A 24,803-nucleotide genomic window follows, 5' to 3' on the forward strand; every position below is an offset into this window, starting at 1 on the left:
TTCGGCGTAGCAACTGCGAAGACACAAAGCGAGATGGAGACCGGCCAGACGCTTACACAAGCACATACATGCAAATTCAGGCAAACACTCACTTACACATGCAGTCCGCTGCTTAAAACACTCCTTGGAATTGGCCATAAAGCCCACCAAACACACGCAATTCAGTGGTCCTTGTTTTCCAACAACAGTTACAAAAAAAGCTTATCTTTTTACATGTTAAACAAGAAAGAAACAAAGCAGAGCATATCTCTGTTTCTGTTATAGGGGAAAAAAAAACCACTGGATCAATGGAAATGAAAGTATTGCTTCTTCAAGCTGTTCCTCCACTGAGAGCAATTGTTCACTAGAGTCTTTGGGTAAGGGAGAGTGTAGGAGGACAGGTCATGAGCCTTCTCTTTGTTTGCTCTACTACGCTTCTACACAAGGCCGTAGTCTTGTGCCGTTTTGTTTACAACTGCCTTATCATTAAAAGATGAATCTGCTCCTATTCTTTTATGGTGTCCATGAGGGGTTTACATATAATAATAATACAAACTGTTGTTGACAGATGGTGGGGGGAATGATTGAAGCTCCTTGTCCTCATCATAACAGATCTCTGATCATTCATTTTTCTCCTCCTTCACCCAACAGTCATCAACAGGTGGCGCTGTAGTCACACTCTTCGCTGTTATGCTCCTCGAAAAAGACAAAGAGCCTCCATCAATAGCAGTTGCTATAAATTAAACCAAACCTTTTATCTGCCAGTTGTGACACATTCATGTTTTGAAATTCATGTGACAGACTATGAATTTTTTTAAATTTTAAACTTGATAATGTGACGTTTAGGAACTCATGCCTGCTGGCATCCTTCACGGTTATCACTGCTAAATGTCATTTCTGACGTGTAATACAGAGTAACCGAAAAAGTAATTGTAAACTGCATATCCTCACATATTTACCTTGGATCTGTGGATCCAGAATGATGCCCTGTAGGTGGTCCTACCTGGGGGTTTCAGGGGATTCAGCTAACTCCGAGGGAAATCAAAAGAATGTCACCGTTATTTATCCATTTAAAGTTATTACAGTCAATTAATGTACAGGAAAGTGTATTTTAAACCTTACAAAAATGTTTACGAAATCATAACTACTACTTCAAAACTATTTCAGCGTGGGTCTCCTTTACTTGTAATTTTAGATGGAGTTAACATAGTCTATGACTGTAGATGTTAAATTAGCGCTGGTTGTAACCATACTACTGTAAGTCAGTCGGCTCATGTCATTTGAATTACCATTAAGGGAAGTGTGAGGGACCGCCCCAGTATCCGCTGCATCCAACTCGCTTTCACACTTGGGTTCATTCACACACACTTTTCCCACCGGGATGGAGCCGCTTCAGCCAGAGCGCAGAGCCAACGGGGAACACACACGCTTCCACACGGTACACATGGCTGCAAATGTATGGCGAATATCTTTTGCGTTCATCTGGATAATTACATTAGTTTCATGTTCGAGGACGAGGATTTATCCACCAAATGAAGGTAAGGTTGGAATTTAGATGCGACTGTGCTTTGTGTGTGTGTGTGTGTGTGTGTGTGTGTGTGTGTGTGTGTGTGTGTGTGTGTGTGTGTGTGTGTGTGTGTGAGAGAGAGAGAGAGAGAGAGAGAGAGAGAGAGAGAGAGAGAGAGAGAGAGAGAGAGAGAGAGAGAGAGAGAGAGAGAGAGAGAGAGAGAGAGACCGTTGGGTTTTCAGCTCCTGCACGCAGAGGAGAGGCACCTCTGAGTGCGCTCCGTGTGCGTCCGGAGATGGTGAAGAGCGGGGCGATTTTGCATGAAACTTTAACTGTCAGAAAGCTTACAACTTTCTGAACAATAGGGGAAAAATCACAGTTATCGTATTCCTAGTTTGTTGCAGAGTTGTTCCCTTAAGGAGTTCAGTTGCATGTGTCCAAGGCTTTCACGAAAATAATTTGTTTCTTGTATATTTCCACATGAAATGGCCACTAATGCACATACTGTAGTGTGCAGTTTACTGTTAAAGACATGAACAGTTAAACCTTTAAACTCACGTTTGGGTTGTTTTTTATTCACAAATGACTTTCAACGCCCTTAAATCTGTACTAGAATTTGAACATTTCAAATTATCTAGACTAAGACTAGTTAGACTAACCGATCTGATTTACTAGAAATCCAATTAATATTAAAACTAACTAGCAAACACAGTGGGGTGTACTTTCTGCTAATTCTATATTCATCCAAAGCTTAGTGATCATTTGTGATTTTGTGGAATGATTGATCCAAATGCAAAACATGTAACTCAAATCTGCCAGCTAAAGAATTGTATTTGTATATTTTTATTGAGGCACTGTAAGCTGTTTGCCCCTAAACCACCTGCGTGTGTGCATTTTAGTGACCCTGCTGGATACCAGGACAGTGCCAGGAGAGCTGAAATGGGCAGCCAGTCCCTCAGAGGGAGGGGTGAGTGGGAGCTCTCTTTTTTTCTTTTCTTCTTACAGATAGACTGTTTACAACCTGTTCTCTCTTTGGAAAATACACTTTCTCATACACATACACACATACGCCTGCACACACTTGATCTGGTAACAGTAAATAATCATCCCACAGATTTTGAAATGAGCTGTTGTTCACCAAGCCTAAGTGCTAATAGCCTATGAGATTGCTGGCATTGAGTTTGGCACACAAAAAGGCATAAACCAGCTTGGTGGTGGGTGTCGTTTTTTAGGAATTTTACTTCCATGTAGTTGCCAGAATGAATCCTGGAATTGTGATATTACATCCTCCCATCTTATTTGTACTTTTGCCATGTTGTCATTGGTGTAGATTGTGATCAGCCATCTTTATGCCCCCCCCCCCCCCCCGTTGTGCTCAGTATCTATTTCACCTCTTTGTTTAAAGAGTTATTGGTGAACTTGACTCTTATTTCTTCTGTCACTATGCTCTCATTCTCTCACATGCCGCTTGAATGACAGGGTCCTGGTCTGCACGCACTGAGCTTTTGATTACAGCCACCCCACACCCCCCACCTTCCGCATCCCCAGCTACACACATATACACACACAACACCATCTCTGTATCATTAGGGCAAGTGCAATGCTTTTTTTCCTCTGACAGCTGTGATTTCTCTCTGCTGACAAAGACTCCAAAGGAGACTAGACAAGGAGGCATCATACCCCATGACAGCCCTTTTTTTTTTTACAGCTCTCTTCCTCAATACACACATACCCCACAAAGACACACATAAAAACATACACAAAGAAACGACCATGTGCTCATGCGTACACGATTTTCCCCCACAGTTATACACTAAAGAACTGGACCAATGCTGTATTTTTAGGTCGATATTGATGTTGATAATTGTGAGTGATTAAATTCTATGAAGATATATTGGCATATAATTAATCGTTCAACTGTATTGTGAAAGGTAAGCGTAGAACAGTACATTTTTGAGTAATCACTACTTGGTTTACCACCAATTTATTAAGGTAGCTGTGATAGACCAATTAAGGCTAATAAGATCGGCCCTGATGACATATCGATCAGGCACCTACACTCGCATACAGACCCCCCCCCCCCAAATTCACACACACACACACACACACGCATTCTGACATTATCTGACTCTCCCTCTCTTTTTCTCTCTTTCGACACGGCACATTTAGTGTGTATACATCTCTCACTAGTAGGGAGAAGGCAGATTATTATTCAGTGGCAATAAAAAGCCAATTTGGATTTGGGAGGCTCAGCGGTCATTTGAAGGGTCACAGTACAAGGCAAATAGTCGGCTCTATTGAGATGAATGGTGTAGTGAAGGCTGAGACTGCTTCACTTGTATTGAAATGTGCCTGTAAAAACCTTGGAATTGCAACAAATCTGAACTACTGTCCACTGCAGAATATTCATGCAATAATGAACCCTAACCCTAGCCTGTGAGGTTTCAAATGACAGCAGTGAAGTAGAGGATGTGCCCCAGCATCTGAAATTTGTGAGGATTTGTTTTTGTATTTCTAAGGGAAAAAATGTCCTCAAGTAGGTAGTTTAACTGAATAAGTTCTCCACTGTGAGCATGTTTTGCTGGCCACAGCTTTTGTAATAGTATTTCTATTACAAGGCTAGAGCTTAAGTTTAGACTTTTACACTTTTTGGTTTCTGTTCATGCAGGATGAAAGTGAAAGATGAGAATCAGCTACTTTAACCTTGCTGCAATCTGTCACAGTGAACATTTAGTCACCTTTTTTTCAAAATTACTTATCATCTGACACTACCAGTGGGAACTGTTCTGAAAACGTCTTTGTCAGTGAAAAACGTCAGAGCTTGTTGGATAAGGAAAATTTATCATGAGAATATTACCACTTTGGTATTAATGTTCACTGATGTAGCATCTGTGTCAATTAAGTTTGAAGTATCTACAAGTTGATTTTCCTCTTTTTTACTGTTACTGGCATGAGCTAAAAAAGTAGGAATTCATTCAGAATGTTTATTGTACATATTGTAAAGTGGTGGCCTTCAGTGTTACATATACACAGTTTAGTAGTTGAAAGATAAATGTAATCAGTGGACGCCCTCACAAGTATGATAATACAATTATGTGAATGTTTCTTTGCAGTGGGAAGAGGTGAGTATCATGGATGAGAAGAACATACCCATCAGAACATACCAGGTGTGTAACGTCTTAGAACCCAATCAAAACAACTGGCTGAGAACTGACTGGATCCCTCGGTCCGGCGCTCAGCGGGTCTACGTTGAAGTCAAGTTCACACTGAGAGACTGTAACAGCCTGCCAGGGGTCACTGGCACCTGCAAGGTATGAAGCTTGACAGGGAATGTATGGTTTTGGATTTCTCATATAGGCTTGAGTTCTTAAACATGTTAACTTTTATGCTAATCAGTTAGTGGACATGCTGTTGCTAATGGAGCTTTATTATATATTACTGCTTCTGGTTATTCAAGCACAAACCCCCCCTTTGACTCATTATCATATTAAGAGGAAAGATGAGCGCTGATGATGATAAATAAACGCTTCAGTCTAGCTTTTTAAACAAAAAAAAAACCCTTTTGTCTTGCAGGAGACATTCAATCTGTACTACCACGAGTCAAACGAAGACAGAGAGAGCTACATCAAAGAGAGCAGCTTCATTAAGGTGGACACTGTGGCAGCAGACGAGAGCTTCACCCAGGTAACACTAAACAACTGAGTCAGGCTTTGAGTTCTTTATCCTCCCTCCTCCACTCACTTTAATTCCTTCTTATCTGGAAATAAAACCCCAGCGGCACTTAGCTGTAATTTTTTTATTTGTTTTAAAAGAACTTTTATCTTGGATGACCATTCCGACATCCCAGGAATGTTGCCAGGGTGTTTGTTCTTAGTCCTTACTAAAATTACTTCTGATTTTAGTGATGTAGGCATTCAATCTTTTTTTTTTTACCCTTTCAATCAATGGAAGTCAACATGGATGAGAGCCAATTGCTGAAAATGTGAAGATCAGCCATGGTTTGATAGTAACTCTCCATGTTGAACAAGCAAATTAAGCACATTTCATGAATGTAATTCCATTCTCTGTTCATCTAGGTGGACGTCGGAGACCGCGTCATGAAACTGAACACTGAGGTGCGTGACGTAAAGGTCACAACCCGGAAGGGCTTCTACCTGGCCTTTCAGGATGTTGGCGCTTGCATCGCTTTGGTTTCTGTCAGAGTTTTCTACAAAACCTGCCCGCTCACCATCCGTAACCTGGCAACCTTTCCCGACACAGTTACCGGGGCTGACACTTCATCTTTAGTGGAGGTTAGAGGGTCTTGTGTCAACCAATCAGAAGAGAGGGAAGAGCCTAAAATGTACTGCGGAGCTGATGGAGAGTGGTTGGTTCCTATTGGTGGATGTCTTTGTAACCCAGGATACGAAGAGAAGGGCGGTGCATGTAAAGGTATGCAACACAGGGTGCAACAGTACTACTGTACCATTATTTGATTTTTTTTGGTTTTGTGATGGTCTGATTCATCTGTTTTGGCCTCTTGCAATAAGTTCTCCTCTTGCCATGTCTGAAACTCATGTCTCTGTGGGTAACAATTATTAGCGCTTGAGTTGACAAGCTACCCACTAATGATGGAAAACAGTGAAAGAGATTTGGTGTTTGTAGCAATTAACACCTGTGGATTGTTTTAATTATTTAAGATTATGTTTAGAAATGTTACTGTCTTAAGGGGATACATTAATCAGCACATTTTTTCCCTATCTAATACAGAATGATAGTTGGTTGTATGAAAACATTTGGAGATAGGCTGGCAAATGCAAGACCGTGTTACTCACTTTAATTCTTTGCAGAAATAGTAAAAATTGCACTTTTAAATTAATTCTTTATTTATGTATTTATTGTATTTGTATAGCACTTCAAAAAGCAAACAGATTTTGCACCAAAGTGCTTAACAAAGGCAGGCATATGTATGCACAAACGAGCAGAAGGAAATGTATGTGCAAGCAGATGGTTATGAAAAAGAGCAAGATTAAAATAGCACAAAGTTTAAGCACAAATTTAAAATCCTAAGAAATCAGATAAGAAATAAATACAGATTAAACTCAGTTAAAAGCCAGAGAATAAAAATGAGTCTTAAGATGCGTATTAAAAGACAGACTCAGTCCGTCTAATGGCATCCGGCAGGCTGTTCCAGAGCCGAGGGGCCCAGGCTTTTCTTTTTTTTTTCACGAACCGGGCGCTGCCAACATGCTAAGGTGGGAGAATCTGAGGGGTCTTGTGGTGTTGTAAGGGCTGAGAAGTTCTGAGATATATTTAGGGATGAGACCGTGGAGGGATTTATAGTCAACTAGAAAACATTTTTTATCCTGTAATGAACGGGGAGCCAGCATAAGGATGCATGATAGGGGTGATGTGGTCTTGTTTCGTGGAACTTTTTTTGACTAGTCAAACCTATTTGAATGATATGGCTATTTGATGGCAGCTATGACTTTTTTGACAATAGCACAGACTCACACTGAGGTAAATATGCTTGTTCACATTTTTTGCTGAGAATTAGACGAGAACATGATACAGCTCTCATATCTGTGCATTGAATATGATCCCAGCTCAATAATTAACTTGTTACATCTTATGGGGTCTCTGCTGGTTCCCTGTTAACCTCACAGTGACAAGGCTATAGGTAGTTACTGATTTTATTTTAATTCCCCTTGTTTACAGACTTTGTGCCACACTAAGGTAATGGCTGCTGGCTTTAGCTTCATATTTAGTGTACTTTAGTCTAACTCTGCAGGACAGCAAATAAGCATATTTCCTAAAATGTCAAACTTTTTCTTTAAATTCTAATCTTTACTGGCTCTAGAAGATAGCAAAAACTTAATTTTGTTTAGGTTTTTTATAAACAGTTTCTCTAAAAAACTAGCCCTGAAAACATCGATGTGACAGTAATCACGTTATATCACTGTGACTGCTTATATCATCATTTTCTGTATAACCTAAATATTCAGTATCCTTCATCTATTCCGTTTATGTGTTATATTTTAATAAGTCCAAGCTGTAAACAGCGTTTTAGCCCTGCACTGATTTAGTCTTTTTTGTATCAGTAGACGTTCTCAGGTCTCAGTGCGAGGTGTGTTGACATAACAACAGCCATCTGGATAAAAACGTCTCTCTGTCACTTACAAATCTGGTCTGAACTTTAAGGTAACAAATATGCAAGCTGTTCACACCTCTCACCAACATACATGCGGCATGGATGACGTGTAATGATTGCAAGTGGTTGTTGTGATAGTGAAGACTACTGAATGTGAGTGTTTGTGTGAAATAGAGGAAAGCGGGGTGAACGGGGGACAACAGACTTTGTGGAGACACTTTTACAACATGGCGTCACTCCCCCTATTCAGTCACATACACAACGTGTTCGCACATGCATACACACACTCACACGCACACACATGCAGATGGACAGAGACCAATAGAAAGACAAGGGAGAGCGACTCACTGATCTGCTCCCTCAGTTTTATTTATGAAGCCTATCCCAGCAGGCTAATTGTATAACAAACAGACCCATAAATCAAATAGAAAAGAGGAGACACTGAGAGAAAGAGAGGAATGGATAGATGGGCATAAAGGAGGGATGCAGTTGGTGCCAGTTGGCGTTAAAGAGAGAAAAAAGCTGGACCGCTCTGGTAGCAGAATGGTTACTGTGTATACCACATAGTCGCAATATCACTGGTTTGATTCCATTCAGTAATCATTATGGCATGTCATACCCATCTCTCTCTCTCACCTGCCTCTTCAATGCCCACTGTCTAATAAAAAAAGGCAAAAATGCCAGGAGAATGAGAAATCTTGACAATTTCTTGCAATAAGATGGGCAGTGGCCAAATTTCATTCTGTGTGACAAACATACTCTAAAACCTTCACCCTGCTCGCCCCATTTGTTCTCTCTGAAAAGAGGAGGAGGTTTACGGGGTGGTCCCTGAAGTCTGAAAGATGTTCCTCCTCAGCTAGATTTAGGAGAGACCCTTGACTCTGTTGAACCTCCAGCAGATGTGAAGTGCCATCTATCTATCTGCTGCTCTCCTCTCTGTCTCCCCACTCACACTGCTTGTCAGGTTGTTGGCCGGGCTCAGCTGCCTCAGTGGAAATCCATCAAAGTCTGAATGAATACCGAATGCTGCTCAGAGAAAACTCTGACCCTGCAGTATTGGATAGGCACTTTAACGTTTCTCCCATTTTAAGTTTGAAATTCACTGAGGGAAAGAGGGAGGGGTTAGAGCAGGATGGAGCGAGAAGGTAGCTAGATTTGAGAGGAGATTTAGATCGTCTGTCTCTTCTCCCTTCACCAAGATCAAAAGGTTTCTGGATGTTCTCGCCTCGCGTGCCTTCACTCCGTCAGTATATGAGACACACAGACAGAAGCTTAACCAGACACACTTGCAATTATTGGAAATGTTCAGGCTAGCTGCTTCCCTGTTTCCAGTCTTGATGCTAAGCTAAGCATCTTCTGGCTCCAGCTTCATATTCACTGTACAGATTACGAGAGTAGTATTGATCTTGCAATTCTTAGAAAGAAAGCCAGCAAGCATATTTTCCAAAATGTCAACCTATTTGTCTATATTTTCCTCCTAAATACCTCAGAATATAATAACCACACAAACACAACAGACTTTAATGGTAAAACACCAAAACTATGCAATAGAAGCTAAAATGATAGAAATTGTTCATTCAGTCTTGTATGTTATGCAAAATTGTTTTACATTCTTGGATGTTACATATGTTGCACTGTTAGGTCTCCTTAGTTGGATAGATTATTTCCAGTGATTTGTGGTATGTATTTATTAAACATTTTTAAATTTTTCTTAGAGCCCTGAAGCAACCACCAGTTTGCTTCTGTTGAAGTATTTTTACAATCTGTCTTAAGCTTGTGTGTTGTTAATACATTTTTTGCAGCCCAAAGACTCCTGTTGAACTGAACTGATTTGAGTTGAAACAAGAGTAGACTTAGTTAAAGCGCTGAAATGTGAAAAGTTCATTTTCAGTGTTGACACAGGGTAATGAGGATGGAGGGGTTGAGAAGAGAAGCTCTGGAGAGGAAGAAGGGATTAGATGTTGAATGGGGCAAGAGGGGGATTGAAAGAGGACCACTGACAGCAGAAGGCATCAATGCAGAGCTGCCCCTCCCCCGCTGCAGGGTTCGTCATTGGGTGCAAAGGGGACAAGTAGAGAAACACAAGAGAGTGGGAACTCCCCCTCTTTTCTGAACCCCTGGTTAAGACCTAGGTCATGACTGAGCCTGATGAAGACGTCAAAGGCTCTGACTGACAGCCACACACACTCACACATATAGAGAGTTTAGCTGCAGAGTGCAGGGTCATGACCGAGGTAGATGAAGACGTCAAAAGTTTGACAGCTGCGAGCCGTCTGGGAGGATCGGAAACGAGGGAGGAGAGACAAGAGGCGAGCGGAGGAAAAACAACAGAGAGAATTTGAAATGTGAACGGCTTGAGAGGCAGAATAAAAGAGGAGCCTCCTGCTTTTTGTTTCACTGTCTCTCTGCTGGCCTCCTTTTTCTGTCGTCTGATTTTTGCTCAATTCCGCTCACTGCCTGGGAGGGTTGGAATGTTTCTCTGTGTGCATGTGTGTGCGTTCGTGTCCAGAGAGATTTCATGGTTGTGCTTCTTTCCAACGCACCTGCAGTGTCTCATCAACAGCAGAAAGTGTTTGGACGAGCGGGATGAAAAGAGAAAGAAAGGCAGAGGGAAAGACAGCCACGCTGAAAGAGAGATGACAGAAAGAAAGAGTGAGCGGATGATAGAAAGAGTGTGTAATCGCTGTATTCAGTGCCTCTAATTATTGCATCGCATTTTTGGCCTCTGGACAGTGTTGGATTGCCGATTAGTGTGTCTGTGCACGAGTTTATATGTGTGTGTACTGTATCTCTGATTTTCTGTCTAACAAAGCCCTCCCTCCCATATACTCACAGTTTGGAGAACTGCCCAGGAATGCCTAGAAAAGAGTGTGGTGGGGCAAACAGCGGGAGGAGGACAGTGTGTGTGTGTGTTTGTGTGTGTTTGTGTGTGTGTGTGTGTGTGTGTGTGTGTGTGTGTGTGTGTGTGTGTGTGTGTGTGTGTGTGTGTGTGTGTGTGTGTGTGTGTATGTGTGTGTTCACACGGTAATGTGTGTGTGTGTGTGTGTGTGTGTGCATTCACGTATTGCAGGTGACAAAGCAGGGAAAGACACTGGAATGGCACAAGTGATTGTCTGAAGCAATCACAACCCTGGTGGGGGGAATGGTTTGCATTCCACCAACACAATTAAAGTGTGTGTGTTTTTGAGTGTGTGTGTGTGTGTGTGTGTGTGTGTGTGTGTGTGTGTGTGTGTGTGTGTGTGTGTGTGTGTGTGTGTGTGTGTGTGTGTGTGTGTGTGCGTGTGCGCGCTAGTGCAATTGTCTCCCTCTCCCAGGTTGTTCTTAATGTAGAGGTTTGCCAACTCCACCAGTCCGTCTGTAGCTCTCTGGCATCAGAACAAGCTCCGCTCTCCCTCTCCCTGTCTCTCTGTCTTGCTCTCATTATCCCTCCTTTTTCCTCTCCAACTCTTATCCCTGATCCACGGTCAGGGGTTGATGGGGGTGGGTGATGGTGGGAGGGGGGTTATTGTTGTAGAGCCCCTTTCACATGCTAATGTTCGCAATGTTGGCTTTGGGAAGGCACACATACACACACACACACACACACACACACACACACACACACACACACACACACACGCATACATTTCTCTTCAAACCACCAGTTTTGTGAGTTTTTAAATTTAGACAAAGTTAAAACTGTGGCTTCCACTGAGCACATTCCTAAGGTTTTAAGTGTAAACTCAATCTGAAAAACTAGTGCCCATATGAGATATGACATGGATTTTGACACTGTAGAAATTTCAGTCTGTAGGCATTCATTCAATGAAGACATACAGTAGGGAAAAGATAAGAATCATGTCTTATCTCCAGCAGTGTGTGGGTTTTAATCAACAGGTCATGACCCCCATAATTAATAGTGTCCCTCCTTCTCGAGTGACAGTCTATCAATCTGTCCATCCATCCATCAATCCGTCCCTCCCTCCATCCATCACAGAGACAGTTGTCAGAATGGAACAGTCAGGGGTACTTCCTCCATCTACACCCCTGTGCTGGGAAGGAACAAGGGATGATGACAGATAACACGGGGTCAAGGAGAATACACACACGTGTGCATGCATACAGTGTGCCGACGAGGCTCTTAGTTGGATTTGAATTGAGCTGCATTTGCATTTTAGGTAGCAGAAGAATGCATATGCAAATGCCGACAGTGCTGATAGTAATCAAAGGGCACCTTCCCCTCCATGTCTTCATCTTCCCCTCCTTCTCGCTCCCTCTTTTTCTCTTCGCCTATTTATCTCTCGCTCCTCGTCATTCTTTTTCTGTCGCTGTCTCTCACAGTCAACCTTCTCCATCCTTTACACTTGTCACTTTCTCACACTTGTCTCAAGCAGCCGAGCAGCCGATTACAGTGTATGCACTCTCTTGCTAACAGGCACACAGGCACATACATATATGTGAATCATTTGTCACCTTATCTTATCAGCGTGTCCATGTTTGTGTTCATATCGCTCCCAGTTAAGCAGGGAGGTGGTCAAACTCAGGCTCTGCACAGCCCTCAGTAGCGTAGGGTTAATGTCGGGTTAATGACACCCTCATGAGCTCTTATTCCAGGTCAGCACTCATCCCCCTCCCCAAAACACTTTGAAACCAGCGCTAAAGACACAAAAGGCTACAGACAACAGAAAGAATAGAGACATGAGAGTGTGCTGAAGGAAGTTTATGGCTTCAAATACTTGCTCCTTTCTTTCTCTTGCTCCTTCTTTCTGAACTTAGTGTTGGAGAAAAAGATAGATGATTGGGTGGTACAGGGACAAAGGCAGAGGCCTGTTTAGCCTTATAATCAACCCTTAAATCCACAGGTCAAATACTTTTCTCTGTCTTTCTCTTTTCGATTCCCTCCCTTTCACGTCTGTGGCTTACTTTACCCACTTTGATGATTTCAAAACAAAGGAATGTGTGCAACAGCAGGAGAATGATAATTCATTTTATATAACATTTGATGATATCAGCTGTCACATTATGTTGAGTCATCCACCAGATGAAACCCTCCCTTATCAGCTGTAAATGTGTCCATGAATTTACAGGTTTCAGCTGCACAGCTTTCAGCTGCATGTGTTTGTGTGTGGCCCCATTTGAATTGGTATCGATATCAGGCTATAAAGGCTGCTAGCTGGCTTCAAAGCTTTTTTGTTTGACACTTTGGAGAGGAGAGGGTTATGCGGAGATACAGCAAGAGTGAGAGAGTTATCAGAGACACAAAGACAGATAAGTAGAGGTCGAGGAGGAAGTACGCAGGGAGCAAATGAAGGAGGTTGTGAAAAATGTGAAAGGGAGGGCAAATGAGTGTGTGAAACAGCAAATCTATGGAGGCTCACACAGATGGGGCATGATGGTCGGTGTGAGTAGATTACAGAGTACACTTCCTTCCTCTCATCTACTGATGAGCGTGTCATAAAGCATACTGTCATACTCGGACACACACACACACACACACACACACACACACACACACACACACACACACCATTCCCATATTCGTATCCACTCCACTCTCACTGGGATGTCTTCATCTCCTTTGGAAATGTGAAAGGCTTGGGGCAAAAAAGGAGAGAACTGGGAAAGATGGTGGGATTGAGGAAGGAGAATGAATAGGGTGTGACAATCAAAAAGAAAGGTGTTGAAAAAATGACTGGAAACAAATGAAGGATTCTCATGAAATTATTGAGGGAAAAATGTCTCTAACCAGCCACACTTTGCCATCTCTTTTGCTTCACCAGTGGATGTCAAGCAGTATAATTATGCACTCATTTATTGTATTGTTGTTCTGTCAATGCATGAACTCCTTGGTATACAGAGAGAAGATTTTTCTCCCTCCACCCCCCTCTGTCTCCCTCTCTCTTTCTCTGTTTCTCTTTTTTCATATATTTAAATGTCAATTATATTTGTGTGGGCTGCCAGCACTGTGGAGTTTTGATGTATTCAGTTCTAGTGTTTCTGGTTTGTGTGCGCGTGTGTGGGAGCTGATCAGTAAGTGTTCTTTTAGGTGTTTCTTTCTTTGCTCATCAAAATCAAAGATAAAAGAAGTCAAAGTGGCCCTCCCTCTTCTGCTAGAGCCATTTATCTCTTTAGATTTTTCTTTACAGTTGTTTACCTTTAGATGCAAATTCAGTCCAAAGACAGGAATTTTACCATGTGTTGATTAAGTTGTTGTCTGGGGTCTCTGAGCAGTCAATATGGAAGACAACAAAGACTATCAAAGGTCAGGGGCCACTTCACCTGAATTCAGTGTTGACTGCACTGCTGGCAGCCAACATCAGGGTTGACTTTGATTCCTACATGTAACTTATAACAGGGACAGATGATTTATTAAATGTGCCTTGTGGGGTATTCTTGTAAACAAACAAGAAATTTACATTTCTCACATTTTCTCAAAATTCATTGTGTGTGTCCAAGTGGCCTTACAATCATGTTTAATTCATTTTCTTCCTCATAAACTATTTACAGAGTTGTTTGAATATTGAATATTTTGAAACCTGCAATATGTTAAACCATGTTTACTAGCAAGCAGTCCTCCCATTTCCCAGCTGTAACTGCCACCTTGCTGTGCTTCTTTGTGTGTTATCAGCTCCACTGATAACAGTTGAGTTGCATGAAACTGCTGGCACAAAGCCACCACCAGCGTGTTTGTGCCACCAGAGCTCGACATACAAACAAAACAGGGACTTGCTGATCAAAATCTTGCTCCATAGCGCCATTAGTGGTTAAAAATTCAACAACCTTTAAACAAATACTTTGGTCTGTGCAAGGCAATGTGTTAATTTTAGAAGTCCTTTGCAGTTTTATCATATAGGTTATGTTAAAGTGACCTGTTTTTTCAACATTTATAGATGCAGGTGTACATAGCTAAGCATTGTTGTTAAAGTGGAAAGTTTTAAATCTGTCCTTCACTTTGTCTCTCTGCAGCCTGTACTGCAGGTTTCTACAAGGCCAAGTCTTCAGATGCAGGATGCTTTAAGTGTCCTCCACATAGCCACTCGCTGAGAGATGGGGCGACTGTCTGTGACTGCCACACTGGATACTTCCGCGCTGACACGGACCCTCCATCCATGGCTTGTACCCGTAAGAACACACGCACACATAGGGACACATACTAGTAAGACAATGCCTAAGTGAAAGTGCAGACAATATGTGTGTGTGCATGTTTTACAAAGCAAAAAGCAAAAGGCACGCTCATTGTATCCATACCTCTCTATCTCTGCCAAACAGAGGGAGACACAAACTTGTCTGAATGCCACCCCTGTTTCATGATCCCATTACTTATGACTAAGCCACCATCTACATCCTGTCTGGGAGCGATAACTAAAGACATTGAGAAGTGAATAAATGTCCTTTCTCTTGCTCTTGCTCTCTCATTCTCCTTCTTTCTCTCTCTCTCTCTCTCTCTCTCTCTCTCTCTCTCTCTCTCACTAAGTCTCTGAGTAAGTCCTGTGTGACAGACTTGAAGACCTCGGTCTGTGTGTCATAAACTTAATTATGCCTATATACAGCACATGGTTTCCTTGGCCTGGGAAAAATGAAAACACACAAACACACACACACACACACACACACACACACACACACACACACACACACACACACACACACACACACACACACTGTCCCTCAGACACACAAAAAATAAATACCACAGAAGAAAACATGAGCCTATCAAAAACATCTCTGAACAGTATGGTTTTCAGTCTGATGCCAGATGTCTACATTTCAACCCGTGCCAACAACTCACTGCAACCCCCTTAGCCCCTCATCTACTTCCACTTCCCGTATGTGCAGTATATAATGCAAACTTGATTGGTTTTGTTCATGTTCAAGCTTTTCCTTGTCTCTTCCACAGAACCGCCATCAGCCCCACAGCAGCTGATATCAGTGGTGAACGAGACCTCTGTGGTCCTGGAGTGGAGCCCCCCTCACCGACTGGGAGGACGAAGCGACACCAGCTACGGCCTGGAGTGTCTCATCTGTCAAACTGGGAGTCAGGCAGGCAGCCATAGTCAGGCAGGTGGTAAAGCCTTCACCAGGAATCACAGTATGTCCGAGCCTGAGCACCGTGGTGTGGGGATGCAGTCAGACCAGGGCATTGTGGGATCTGAGATCCAGTCAGGGAGAGGTGTCTTTCCGAGAGATTACCCCAGACCTGGCTCTGGCTCTGTCTCCAACTCTCAGCTCTGCCTTCCCTGCGGCTCAGATGTGCTCTTCTCTCCGGGACAGACAGGCCTGAGGACCAGCAGAGTGGTGGTTAGCGAGCTCAGGGCCCATACCCACTACACCTTCATCGTCCATGCACTCAATGGGATCTCCCAGGCCAGTGGTGCAGGGGCATCCCAGAGTGTGTCTGTCACCGTCACCACCAACCAAGCTGGTAAGAAGTAGAAGTGGTTGGTTTGTCAGATTTTTTACTGTTGCAGTAACATGAAAACTGCGTATAGCTACTGCATGTAAGTGGGTCAGCACAATGAAAACTGCTGCTCACTGCATGTGGGTCCACAGGGAAGCGAGGCCCCATGAGTAATGTTCAAAATTGTGGAAGCATGATATGAACATGGAGCTACATGCTTGCATACTAAAGGAAGTATCACTACTTGTCAGTGCTGAAAGCAACATCAATTGGTAAAGCAGTTCTGCTTTTAAAAAATATACAAGGAAATGTATTTGAAATATTCCAGTCAGATAATAACTGAAAAGCAATTCTGCATTAAATAATCTATAAAATGAAGTTCTTTTATAAAATGTCTCAAAAGCATTTCAAATGCATCCCTTACATAGTGCTACAATTGATTTTAATAATAGAAAACGAATACGGAGCAAAGTAGAGATACCAGTTTCTCCACAACAGCCTCGATATTCTGTAATGTAACACAGCTACAAGACACTTTTGTCGCTTTATCTTACTATCACTGTCATAGTTGCCATAGTTATTACTCTGTCCTCCTACACCTAACAACAGCTGAATTAATTATAGGGGTGTTCTCCAGAGGATGTCAGAAAGCATTCTTGGAAATGTAAATCACTGACTTAAGTACAAATAGACAGTGTTGGTTAAGATGAAAGTAGATACAACAAAGAGTAAAATTCAACACTTGCATATAATAAAATAACACACAGATGTACAGTATATAAGTGTGGGATTTTCCTTGTATCAGCCCATGACCACAGAAGTGTTTGAAAAAAAAAAAAATCACCCACATTTTATGGCGTGTTTCATTTTAGTTGTGAAGGTGTCAGCTGGTGTGTGGCGTTCCTCACACATGCTCTCCATTAGTTTTTGGCATGTGCTTTTTTTTGCATGCTTTTACATCTCAACTGTCATTACTTTAAGTCTTTACGGTGGCATTTAGAAACTGGCACACCTGCTTAGTTCCAGGTGCCCTGGGGAAATAACTTAGCTGTGTGTGCACAGCATGAAAGCGTGTCTGGTATGTGTCAAGTCCAACCTGCACTACCATATGGCCTGATATCATATGACCAGCAACAAAAGAGCACAACCAGCCGAAAAGGGATGGAAAATTGAGGGATATAAGAGGAGAGAAACAGGAGAATGAGGGTTGTCCCTCTGGAATAGGAAGGGATGAGATTTAGGTCAGTTCTCAGGTGCATTGGGTCAATGGGATTGTTGACAAACTGGTACTATAGATACCTTTTGAGCTGTGTGCATAGCTGTGAAACTATTATCAATGTTATCACAGAATGTATGTTTTTTCTATGAAGTTAGACTATTGTCATTTAAAAATTGTCTCTCTCCCTTTCTCTCCCTCTCAGCTCCCTCTCCAGTGTCGTCCATCCAAGCCACCGATGTCACCAGGCATAGCTTGTCATTGTCGTGGCAACAGCCAGATCGACCCAACGGGGTCATCCTAGAATACGAGGTCAAGTTCTATGAAAAGGTGAGCTGCCTGCAGGTTAATGCAGCTCAGACAGCTGTCTGGAATGTCAATATGTTGGCACGCTGTTTGTGTTTCACTGATGGTGGAGATGGATTTGCGGTCAGGCATTTAAAAGAGACCCCTCTTTTTGTTCGCTCTAATCAGGATCAGAGAGAGAGGTCCTACCGCATAATGAGGACCTTCTCTCGAAATATCGATGTCACGGGTCTCAACCCCCTTACTGTGTACGTGTTTCATGTGCGTGCACGCACAGCTGCTGGATATGGAGATTTCAGTGCCCCGTTTGAGTTCTCCACTAATTCAGGTATTCAAACAATAATACTCAGTCATTTTGTGGGATGCAGTTCAGTTTATCATGATGATGATGTAACTTTCTAGATGTTGATGTGTGTCTCTCCGTTAGATCCCTTCCCTCTGATTGGAGAAGGAGTTAACTCGGCCTTCCTGTTGCTGTCTGTTAGCGGGGTTGGAATATTGCTGCTGATATCTGCAGCTGTCTTCATCATTAGCCGCAGGTATACACAAACAAACACACACACACACACACTGGCAGGCATGCACCCCTACACACAGGCTTGTTAGGTTTGTGAGTGTGTGTGTGTGTGTGTGTGTGTGTGTGTGTGTGTGTGTGTGTGTGTGTGTGTGTGTGTGTGTGTGTGTGTGTTACCTGAAGCTTTTAAAGGGGATTAGAGTGGAGACAGTGATAATCCCTTTGTCCCTGACTTGTCATTACTGTGTCTTCAGCAGCACATCTTGTGTGTCAGCTTCCGCTAGCGCACACTCACATACAAATACACATTCACACCTGCTCAGCCACAAAGGTGTTTTTGACAGTTTCTTTGTTTAATAGAAAACACCTTTTATCTTGCGTTACCTGAGGCATCGCCCCTCCTCCCCCTCTCCCTTAAATGCTTTCATCTGCTCGCTCTGTCTTTCCTGCAGCCAGTTGCTCTCTGTTCTCATTGTCAACGCTTTCCATTGCGGCAAATCCCGAAAAAACCCAATGAATATACACTGCTACTGGAAGGAAAACACACAAAGTTAAAAACAATGTGACACAGAAGCCCTTTTGTCAGTTCACTTAACTGTAAAAATCACAACAAGAAGATGAGAGACGTGAAAAGAAATGGTTGCAGAAATGCAATGACAGACTTGCTTGTGTTTTCCATGTATGTGTGTTGAATGTCCTTCCTGTCTCATGTCTAATCAGGAGGAGCAAGTACGGTAAAACAAAACAGGACTCAGAGGAGGAGAAACATCTTAACCCAGGTAGATCACACAAGCACACATGCGTGCACACATACACACGCACACAGTAACACAGAGAGACAGATGGATGCTCTTTTTCCTTCTCTTCTCTCAAATCCACCTGCACACGCTTATAGAAATTCTGCCAAATACATTAACATAACATATGCAGCAGCTATACAATTCTTATTCCTCACCCTCTTCTGTATCTCTCCCTTTCCTCCCTTGTTTCCTCTCCTCTTCCGCTTCTTCTGCTTGCCAGGAGTTAAAATCTACGTGGACCCGTTCACCTATGAAGATCCCGATCAGGCCATCCACGAGTTTGCCAAAGAGATTGATGTTAGCAGTATTCACATCGAGAGAGTTATTGGCATGGGTGAGCTTGGCAGTAGTGCTCCTCACAAACCCACATTCGCACATACATGCTTACTTGGCGCTGATATTGCTGTTTGCTGTTTGCTGTGTGTGTGTGTGTGTGTGTGTGTGTGTGTGTGTGTGTGTGTGTGTGTGTGTGTGTGTGTGTGTGTGTGTGTGTGTGTGTGTGTGTGTGTGTGTGTGTGTGTGTGTGTGTGTGTGTGTGTGTGTGTGTGTGTGTGAAGGAGAGTTTGGGGAGGTGTGCAGTGGTCGGCTGCATATGCAGGGAAAGAGGGAGATCTACGTGGCCATCAAGAGTCTGAAGGCGGGATTCTCTGACAAACAGAGGAGGGACTTCCTGTCTGAAGCCTCCATCATGGGACAGTTTGACCATCCGAACATCATCAGGCTGGAGGGTGTTGTGACAAGATGTGAGTTGTTATCAGAACCTGTGTCCTGTTTGCAGCAGTAACAGTATTTCAGTTATAACTTGACAGTTCAGCCCAATAATTTGAACTCTCTGCCTGTCTAGGTAAGCCATTGATGATCATCACAGAATACATGGAAAATGGATCTCTGGATGGTTTTCTTCGGGTACATGCATTTTATTTTGCTGTCTTGGTTGTTTGAACTTAAATCTACTTTTGAGAAGCATTTTTCCAGTGTACTGAATTGTGGGCGTCCATGTTAACCTGATCTTTTGTCTTAATGATCTCAATGTTTCAGAAACATGACGGCCAGTTCACGGTAATCCAGCTGGTTGGCATGCTGCGTGGCATCGCCTCGGGCATGAAGTACCTGTCAGATATGAACTACGTTCACAGAGATCTGGCCGCTCGAAACATCCTGGTCAACAGCAACCTCGTGTGTAAGGTGTCTGACTTTGGTCTGAGTCGAGTTCTGGAGGACGACCCTGAGGCTGCCTACACTACAAGGGTGAGACACACACAGAAATTCTGCTGTTATTGTAATAAACCTCCTGCCTGGAGAAATATATTATACTCCATCTTAAAATAAACGTTAACATTCTATTTATATGCTATCACATCTCCAGTTCGCACATTTTTTGTTAAATGCTGCCACAAATCTCTGACTCATTACAACACATAGTTTTGAAGCTGACAAATGCATAGACATCCATCAAGGGATAAAGCTTGATGCAAACATATTTTTGGAAGGCAAAAAAGTAAATCAGATAAATTAATGAATTAATCAATTCATTAAATTCCATTACTCATTCAACCAGTGTGACTTTAATTACTGTTTTAGGAGGCCATTGGGACTTACCTTTCACCTGGAGGGAAGATCCCCATTAGATGGACTGCACCCGAAGCCATAACCTACAGGAAGTTCACCACGGCCAGTGATGTGTGGAGTTACGGTATCGTTATGTGGGAGGTGGTTTCATATGGAGAGAGACCCTACTGGGACATGAACAACCAGGACGTGAGTAATATCTATATCCTGTCACCTTTGAGATAGCCCCTCAGTCAACAGAGTGAAGGAAAATGAAAGGTTTTTTTACAACCTGGGTCTTATATTTTTGGCCATTTTTTCTTTTGGTAATAGAATATTTAACTCACCAGTTTCATTGGTCTGATGAAGCAGCAACACTTGTAGTATGAAGAACAGCTACATTGTTAGACAAACAAGTTTCAGCTTGCAACAGAGGGTCATGACCAGGTTAATCTTATTTTATTTCAAATTGAGATGAGCCATCTTGCTCTCAAAGGCATCCTTAAGCTACATTACCTAAAACAGCTATTTAGAAGTAAAAACAACAGCGACTGCACCCATAATGTCCTTTATAATTACCCATTGCATTGAAAAACCTTATGTGCACACAGGTATGGTACTATAAGTACCATGAGCATGAGTGAAAGTTGAAGCGGAGAGTAGCTCTGTAAGATCTGATGATTGTTTACAGTTTGAGTAATAACTTGAAAATTCACCCTCATTTTCAAATAAGTGTTTTTTGGTCAAAAGTGGGGATTTGCTTAAAAGCCATCTCTGTGGTTGCTTATGTGGTCGCCCCCGAGCACCCTGCTGTGAGGCCGTGTCTATCAGCCTTGATGTGTTTGAGTAAGATGATATCATAACTGAAAGAAAAGATGAACAATAAATGGTAAAATAAGACGTTTTTTTTCTAAAATCACAATTTACCTGTCAAGTTCCCTGTCATAACAACTGTTAATAGCACACTCTCTGAACGTGCTGACAACCACCAACACTGACATCATTACAATTTTCCTTAAACACAATTTGTGTGCTATGACTTTCTGTTGAAGTCAAATTAAACTTGTACTTCTGTAGAGTTATGAATAATCCAGTTTAAACAGAGGAAAACATGAAATAAGCATAATTTCGCGAGGATATTTAAAGAGATTTCTGGAGGAAAATAAACTAGTGTGCACTTGCAAAGGCTTGTCCTCTGTGTGACATTCGGAATTCTTCCAGTGTGTTCGACCTCTGAATCATTTAAAAAATTGCAAACTTTGCTTTTAAGTCACCCACAGGAAGGGCAGCGTGCCAAGATTTTGTTCACCAGTCATGATACATTTTATTGAAGATAAATACTGAGACTTATCTTTCAGCCAAACACACTCATACTATATGAATTTTAGGCGTTATTTAGTTGTTTTGAACAATTTCTGAGATCTGAGACAAGAATCATTTTTTCAGAGCAAATTTGCAATCACTTTGCCATCAAAGCTTGTTCAGTTAGAGTGGGTCAAAGAGCCACTCTGGTATATGGAAATGTTCAAACAAGATTGATTTCATCTGTAGTACTCTTGTAGTCAAAGAAAACTTTTATAATGAGGCATTCTCTAGAAACTCTATCCAGTTTATTTACTTTCTTTTTCAAAGCAAATTAATACACGCTGAGATGCTCTTCTTATATGAGCTTATTTGTTTTAGTGAAACACTGGGGTGTACAGTTCACTCACAACTGAATAAAAGAGAAGTATCTTTTGAAACATCATTTGTTAGTGGAATTCTTTAGCTGTGACCCAATTACATATAACACACAGAGGCAGGCTTTGAGTAGGTAATCATGTAACAAAACTATAAGTATACTCAAAATTTCAGTGTGTTTTCAGTGAGCTGTTGCTGTATTGTTTAGTCGCACAATGCAGTGTACACAGGAAATAGCAGAACTGCTCACAGCTGCAAAAAAAGTAGAATAAATTACAGTTTATGGGGAGACATTTCTGGAAAGATTTTGGAAAACATCAAAAATGAGTAATAAATCTTTTGAAAAGATTTTGCTTTCTCTTTGTGAAGTTTATATGAGGCTGGTCATTCATTATTTCCTTTACAAAACCATAACTTACAATGACCTTGTACACTAACTCCAATATACCATGACAATTTGTATATGGTTTACTATTAGTATGTGGTATGATGTAGGGCAAAACTGCCATCTCAGCTAGATAGAGTCTACAAATAGGCACTCCGTAAATAAAATGAAAAATTCGAAGAAAATTCTCTTTTTTCATGGTCTTTACATCTGGAATTTGTGAGCCCATAGACCCAGTTTTTAGAAACTCTTATCCAGCTCTTTGAAAATATAAAACCTCCGCCTCTGTCTTACCTGTAGGTGATTAAAGCGATAGAGGAGGGCTACCGTTTGCCTGCTCCCATGGACTGCCCTGTGGTTCTGCACCAGCTCATGTTGGACTGCTGGGAGAGAGAGCGAGCAGACAGACCCACCTTTAGCCAGATACTCAACATGTTGGATAAGCTCATTCGTAACCCTGGGACTCTGCGCCGGATAGGGGGGGACAGGTATGCACTGTGCCTGTAAATACAGACATAAACCCTTATAGATATAAACAAAGACACATAAATACAAATACATATTCAACACAGCCAAACACCCACACCTACACTTTTGCACCCACATAAGTAGGAATGCATTGAATTATGATTTCACACTCATGTTTCAGTACTTTGCCACCACCGACACGCTTTCTCCGTCTCTCTGTGTGTTTACAGACCCACAGCCACTATGTTGGAGCCAGAGGTGTGTGTGTCCGAGTGGTCGGTTTGTGAGTGGCTGCAGTCCATCGGGTTGGAGAGGTACAGAGACACTCTGGCAGCAGCAGGATACACCAGTCTCGACAGCCTACTGGCTCTCACACACCAGTAAGTGTAACCTTAATGCACAAATATACAGTATACTTTTATTTGACAACCATTACATCTAAAGGAACAAAAATTCTCAAATGTAGTTACAGTCGGGCGCGCAGGTGGTCGAGTGGTTTAGAGCGCATGCCATGTACGCAGCGGACCCCGGTTTGATTCCCGGCTGGCGGACCTTTCTGCATGTCACACCCCCCTCTCTGTCCCATAATTTCCTGTCTCTCTACTTTCAAATAAAGGCGTCTATGCCAGAGAAAATCTTAAAAAAAAAAAAAAAAAAATGTAGTTACAGTCAGAATGAGAACCGCCTTAATTTAGATCAAAGTCTGGCACAGCAAGGAGAAAATCTGCTGTATTTTCACCTCATAATAACATGAACAGTGACTTCACTTTGTGCTAAGGTAAAACGGTACAAGGTATACTGCTCACTTTGTATGACTGTGACCATACATTTCTGCAACAATGACGTCCATTTACACAGTTTTCCTCATTTGAGGAGCTGAAAGTAATTAACTGCACTGTGTTTATGTTAATGAAGGAATAGGTCACTCAGATGCAACAGCTACGGCTCTTTTAAGTGATTTTAATAGTTTTTGGATAACAATGGACCTTTATGGTATAATGGCATAAACTATAACAGGCTTTGACTACACATGATGCTTGTTAGTAGGAGAGATTTAGTGTTGCTTTAATGAGATTGATAATAGTAAAAGATCAAGTCATACCAGCTTTATCCTTTAGCTTTATTCCATTTTTTATTTTATTTATTTATTTATCTACAAAATACATTAAACCCAGATGGAGGCGTGTTGAAATGAGAACACAGATTTCTAACATGGTTGTAGCTTGTTGCATGTTTTAAAGTATATCTTTGTCTCTGCACCCACAGGGAGATGGACAGACTTGGAATTATCACACCATCACACCAGGACATACTAATTGCTAGTGTGCAGCAGGAAATGTTGTCTCAAATGCAGCACATGCAACACACAATGGTTCCAGTCTGAGGCGGAGAATGAATACAAACCTGTTTTTGAAAAGATTTTCATTTACCTCATCCATGCACTTTAGAGGGACTATTTCACCAGTGGAAATAAAAGGGGCGGAGTAAAATAAATAAGTATCAAGTGTGAAGAAGAGAGAGAGAAAGCAGCACTTTTGTGAACTTCCATACCGTGGAGTTTTCTAAAAAACGTGATCTGGACGTGGCCACAGATAGCATTAAGCTACTGACAGCTTAGACTTGAAGCCTAGTCCTCTTATCCAGTTCAATTTTTCATGATTTTATTATCTGTTTTGTGAAGGCTGACATGTAAGGCTGTGCATAAGCAGAATGGCTTCCAACCTTATTTCTCTTCGCTGCTTCGGGCTTGACTTGAATAAAATGTGTTTTGTGTTTGCTCATATGTGTGTACGTGTGTGTGTGTGTGTGTGTGTGTGTGTGTGTGTGTGTGTGTGTGTGTGTGTGTCTGTGTGTGTGTGTTTGTGTGTGTGTGTGTGTCAAGGCGTCAGCTAT

At 42.0% G+C, this 24,803-nt stretch overlaps 1 protein-coding gene across 2 annotated transcripts; it reads left to right on the forward strand.

Moving 5' to 3' along the window:
* Positions 1-1,423: 1,423 nt before the first annotated feature.
* Positions 1,424-24,294, forward strand: LOC133990974 (ephrin type-A receptor 4-A-like). 2 transcript variants are annotated; one of them, XM_062429413.1, is made up of 20 exons: positions 1,424-1,517; positions 2,386-2,453; positions 4,600-4,797; positions 5,060-5,170; positions 5,563-5,917; positions 14,562-14,717; positions 15,493-15,635; positions 15,822-16,017; positions 17,415-17,539; positions 17,684-17,843; positions 17,943-18,054; positions 18,750-18,808; positions 19,050-19,163; positions 19,387-19,572; positions 19,674-19,735; positions 19,868-20,077; positions 20,411-20,587; positions 22,743-22,930; positions 23,141-23,290; positions 24,177-24,294. In XM_062429413.1, the coding sequence occupies exons 1-20, from the start codon at positions 1,424-1,426 to the stop codon at positions 24,292-24,294; spliced, it is 2,982 nt and encodes a 993-aa protein (XP_062285397.1). The 2 variants fall into 2 exon arrangements, with proteins under 2 accessions (XP_062285397.1, XP_062285399.1); XM_062429415.1 differs by having other exon boundaries at positions 20,414-20,587.
* The last annotated feature ends 509 nt before the right edge of the window (positions 24,295-24,803 follow it).

Source organism: Scomber scombrus, chromosome 11 (assembly GCF_963691925.1).
Source record: "Scomber scombrus chromosome 11, fScoSco1.1, whole genome shotgun sequence".
Taxonomy (NCBI): Eukaryota; Metazoa; Chordata; class Actinopteri; order Scombriformes; family Scombridae; genus Scomber; species Scomber scombrus.